A 4,960-nucleotide genomic window follows, 5' to 3' on the forward strand; every position below is an offset into this window, starting at 1 on the left:
GTGTGGAGATGATAAAACAGAGCTCATTTCATCTCTGCAGCCTCTCAAATAAATATAGAATGAGAGAGCGGCGAAGGGATGGAGAGAGGAGGGGAAGTGAGTGCGATCTGCCAGCGTTTTATTAGCAGGACCTATGAAGTGTGTTCGGCTTTATTGAACCAGGAGCTTTAGCTGTCAATGAGAGTGAAAATATTTCTGTTTCCATCGGTTTTTTACTTCCAGGTCCAAATGTGGAAGCTCAGGTCTCTCAAACAGCCTTCCTGAGGACCTGAGGGTCTGGCTTTTTTTTTTCTTTTATTAATTAATTTGTCTATATATATGTATTTTATTATTATTTATCTGTTTTTATCTGGTCTATTTATACATTTTAATCTTTTTATTAGTCTACATTTGACTCAGTTTTATAATTTGGCATGTCATTTTCATATCTTACACTGTTAAACAAAGTTAATTTAACTCTTAATCTAACTTAATTGAACATTTTGTAAATTAAAATAACATTCTTGACTAATTTGTACAGCACTTGGTTGTTTTAAATGTATAAATAAACTTTATTTTACTTGATTTGTAATTAAAAAAGAAATCCTTAAAAAGGTTTCCTCAGTTTTCTGCCAATATTCTGAGATAAATATCTGCTTCTGTACTTAACAGTAAAATTATAGCACCTCATCCTTTTAGCACAGATACGTCAATTATTTATATCTGGATTAATCTGCCAGTGATTCCCTGACCGTGTCTCAGTTTGTAGACATGTTTTTTGATGAATGATCGCAGTTAGCGATAGGCAAAGAAATAAAAACATGTTTTGTGAGTTGGATGCTTTTAATGTGAAGCAGTTATGAATGTTAGCATTAGCAGTGGCTTAATCCAGCTCTGTTACAGCTCTAGGAACATAAACAGTAAACAGTGAGGCTGATATCAATGAGCGTGCGTCGTTTCCTGTGAATCCCTCGTGCATGAAAGCTACCAAATAGAGAGGAAATTACAGAATATAATACATTAAATAGAAACTGCTGAGCATAAATAGTGTAAAAAATAAATAGGATTTGGTTTTATCTTATTAAATGAAGGCGTAAATAGATTATTATTGGATATTTTGGTGCTAAAAGAGAGCCGATGTAGACCAAAATGTTCATCCAAAGTAAGGATAACGATATAAGGATGTGCTTTTCAAAATAAAAGCAAGAAAAACAAGTAATCCTGCCAAATGTTTCAGCACTCTCTTGCTGTTCTCCCTTTTCCCCGCAGCCTTTCCCAGTACAGCGATGAGAACATGATGGATGCTGGGAACCTGGCCATTGTGTTCGGCCCCACCCTCCTGCCCACACCGGACACCCTGGACCAGGTCGCCTGTCAGGCGCACGTGAATGAGGTCATCAAAACGGTCATCCTGAACCACGACAACATCTTCCCAGACACGAAGGAGCTGCCCGGGCCGGTTTATGAGAAGTGTATGACTGGAGACCAGTACTGGTGAGATCAGCATGTAAAACCTTTCATTCATATTCATATTTCATTAATGGCTAATTATTCTATCATTAAATGTGATTTACACCAAAATAAAAGTCCATAAATCCGCTTAGAAATCATAGGAAAAAAGACGCTACAGAACTTGCCTTAGAATAATCACATTTTTAGGTTTTCTTCAGTATTAAAGTAATCCGGTGATAGTTGTCTGTATGTCTGTAGATACACAGCAAACAGGAGCAGCTAACAGCTAATTCGGCTTGCTTTTAATTTGTCAAAATGGAAACAAATATAGTCCAAAAGCAAAAGTCGTATTCAAGGATTCTTTAAGACACAATTCTCTAAAACTGGGGGCCCGTTGGTGTAATGTGCATCTATTGTGGAGGAACGACAGCATAACTCACTGGGTGTTTTTCATAACGCTAACTTCCTCAAGTCCTCTCAACCCCTCTCTGCCATCACAGAGGATCGTCTAATTCCTAAAATGCACCTTGAGGAGACGAGGAAACGAGGAGGCTTCTGAGGGAGCTTATAGCGAGGAAACACCAGTGTATCCTATATCTTTTATAAAGGGACGCGGTGTAAAAATACTGTAGAACGCTATTTTATTATGTTTATTCTCACTTATTCACCCTTACTTTGTAGTGTCGTGTATATAAACCTGAATATTATATAATATAATATGATATAATATGATAGAACAAATGCAGTATAGTGCGTAGAATATAAAGGAGAACTCAGGAGGAGCTAAGAGGAGTGAGGAGACACGATCCGTGGCAATCCCCCCCAAAGAATTATGGGAAATGTAGGGTGGGGCTTTTTTGGTATTAAAACCAATCCTGCCTCCCTCCCTCCCTCCCTAAGAATTTCAACGTCTTTCACCCACCCAGAATGGATGCAAACATTAACCATTTTCGACCATTAAATTATCACCCAGATCACTTCCTGTTTCCTGTTTTCAACCACCATCTGAAAAGACTTATCTCTTCCAACCATTTGTCATTAAACGCCCAGACCATGGCTCATTAGGAAATTAAAACTATATAAACACATACTGGTATACTTTACAATAATAAAATTATCAAAATTAATACCCTACAGTAAATTTTAAAGACAATTATGAACACTTAATTTTTAATTGATTATTTTGAAGGAGCCACAGGAACACCTGACACTTTACAGTTTGTGTGTAAAAATGTAATAGGTAATGAATTAAATATGTATATGCATTGTTGGTAATAATGGAGCTCCATGTGGGCACAGAGGATGAGATCTATACTCAGATTAATATAGGATACGTTCATTGTTGGTTTTTGACTTAAAAAAGTAGTAAAAGGTGGAAGTATCATAAACTTTAATCTCAAACTGGACATTAAAGGACACAAAATTGAAAAGGAAGCGATCATCCGGAACCGTGGCACGCCTGTCTTATCACCACGATGTACTGGTGAGGCACCAGGCCGTGGTTGCCGTGTGCCGCCCTCCCCACCAAGTCATGAGCGACGCGGCGCTGGATAGGCACTGCAGGGACGCTCCCCTTCTTGAAGGAGAGCTCGCGGCCCCGACCCGGCCCACAGTAGTCGAAACCTCGCACCCAGCCTCCCACAGCCCTCACTCCTCTGCCAAGAGAAGAGAGAGAGAGAGAGAGAAGAGGGAGAGAGGAGGGAGGGGATGATAGATAAGAGCGAGACGTGGAAATAGAGGTGAACCTCACCTTGTCAATCAAGCTGTCTCTTACGGCTTTGTTCCTCCCACAGCTCGACCAATCAAAGTACAAGAGCATTTAAAAAAAACAAAACAGAAACATTAAGGCTTAAGTCTTTTCTGTTCATTCAGATAGAGAGAGAGATGGAGGAGGAGGAGGGGAGACGGCTGGTGTGGAGAAGGAGGGGGGAGGGTGAGATGTCTCCATGGCGTGCGGTTGCCGTAGCAACTCCTCCAGCAGGGAACATCAGGCGAGAGAGAGAGAGGATGCGATGAGTGTGGGCGATGTGTGAAAGGTCAAGGGTCACGCGTACCCTCGTCGCTGGTCTGGGTTTCGGTGCCGCCGTCGGGCTCGGCCTCCCTCCATGCGCTCCCCCGGTCGCTGAAACGGGCTCTCGCTGCAGGAGTAGGAGGGGGGAAGAAAGGGGGAGAGAGAGGTGTCAGAGAGACGCGCTGTCCGTTTAGACACGGAAACAAAAGGGAAAAGAAGGACGCGTTGCTACAGATGGAGGAAGGCTGCTAATCAGAGTCTGGGGATTTTAATAGCAACAGTGAAGCTACAGCCAGAATGTCAAGAGTTTGGTTATGTGAGAGGAAGATCTGGAGTTTCCCCGGGTCTAGTCCTTTCCCTTTATAGTTATTTTTCTAGTACAGCGATGGAAGAACTGAGTGGGGATGCCTGGGAACACTGGCCATTTTGTGTTAGGCCCCACCCTCCTGCCCACAAACGGACACACCTTTGACCAGGTCGCCTGGTCAGGCGCACGTGAAATGATAGGTATCAATCAAAACGTCATACCACTGACCAGGACAACATCTTTCCCAGACAACGAAGGAAGACATTGCCAGGGCCGGTTTATGAGAAGTGTAAATGACTGGAACAGTACTGGTGAGATCAAGCATGTAAAAAACCTTATCTATTCATATTCATATTTCAGATTAATGCAATAAATTATATTCTATCATTAAATGTATTTGAGCACCAAAATAAAAAGTCCATAAATCCGCTTAGGAAATCAAGGGAAAAAAAGACGCTACAGAACTTGCCTTTAGGAATAATTCACATTTTTTAGGTTTTCTCAGTATTAAAGTAATCCGGTGATAGTTGTCTGTATGTCTGTAGATACACAAGCAAAACAGAGCAGTTAACAGCTAATTCGGCTTGCTTTTAATTTGTCAAAAATGGAAAACAAATAATAGTCCAAACAGCACAAAGTCGTATTTCAAGTTATTCAAGGATTCTTTAAGACACAATTCTCTTAAAACTGGCCGTTGGTGTTAATGTTGCAAATCTATTGTGGAGGAACGGACAGCAATAACTCACTTGGGTGTGTTTTTTTCATAACGCAACTTCTCGAGTCCTCTCAACCCCTCTCTGCCATCAACAGAGATCGTCTAATTCCTAAAATGCACCTTGAGGAGACGACGGAAACGAGGAGGCTTCTGAGGGAGATTTATAGCGAGGAAACCACCAGTGTATCCTATATCTGTTTATAAAGGGACGCGGTGTAAAAATACTTGTAGAACGCTATTTTATTATGTTTATTCTCACTTATTCACCTTACTCTGTAGTGTCGTGTATATAAACCTGAATATATATATAATATAATATGATATATCATGATAGAACAAATGCAGTCATTAGTGCGTAGTAATATAAAGGAGAACTCAGGAGGAGCTAAGAGGAGCTGAGGAGACACGATCCGTGCTAATCCCCCCCAAAAAGATTATGGGAAATTGTAAGGGTGGGCTTTTTTTGTATTAAAACCAATCCTTGCCTCCCTCCCTC

The 4,960-nt window shown here is 40.9% G+C and overlaps 1 protein-coding gene across 1 annotated transcript in view; it reads left to right on the forward strand.

Annotated features, from left to right (window-relative positions):
- The window catches only part of LOC118341824 (SLIT-ROBO Rho GTPase-activating protein 1-like), a 51,121-nt gene extending 49,644 nt beyond the window's left edge, over positions 1-1,477 (forward strand). The window contains exon 20 of the mRNA XM_035680224.1: positions 1,249-1,477. Coding sequence (XP_035536117.1) covers positions 1,249-1,477 — 229 coding nt within the window. The remainder of the gene's footprint in view (positions 1-1,248) is intronic.
- Positions 1,478-4,960: the final 3,483 nt, after the last annotated feature.

The sequence above is a fragment of the Morone saxatilis genome, unplaced genomic scaffold (genome assembly GCF_004916995.1).
Source record: "Morone saxatilis isolate NCDOM2014 unplaced genomic scaffold, NCSU_SB_2.0 Contig10, whole genome shotgun sequence".
In the NCBI taxonomy this organism is placed as follows: domain Eukaryota; kingdom Metazoa; phylum Chordata; class Actinopteri; family Moronidae; genus Morone; species Morone saxatilis.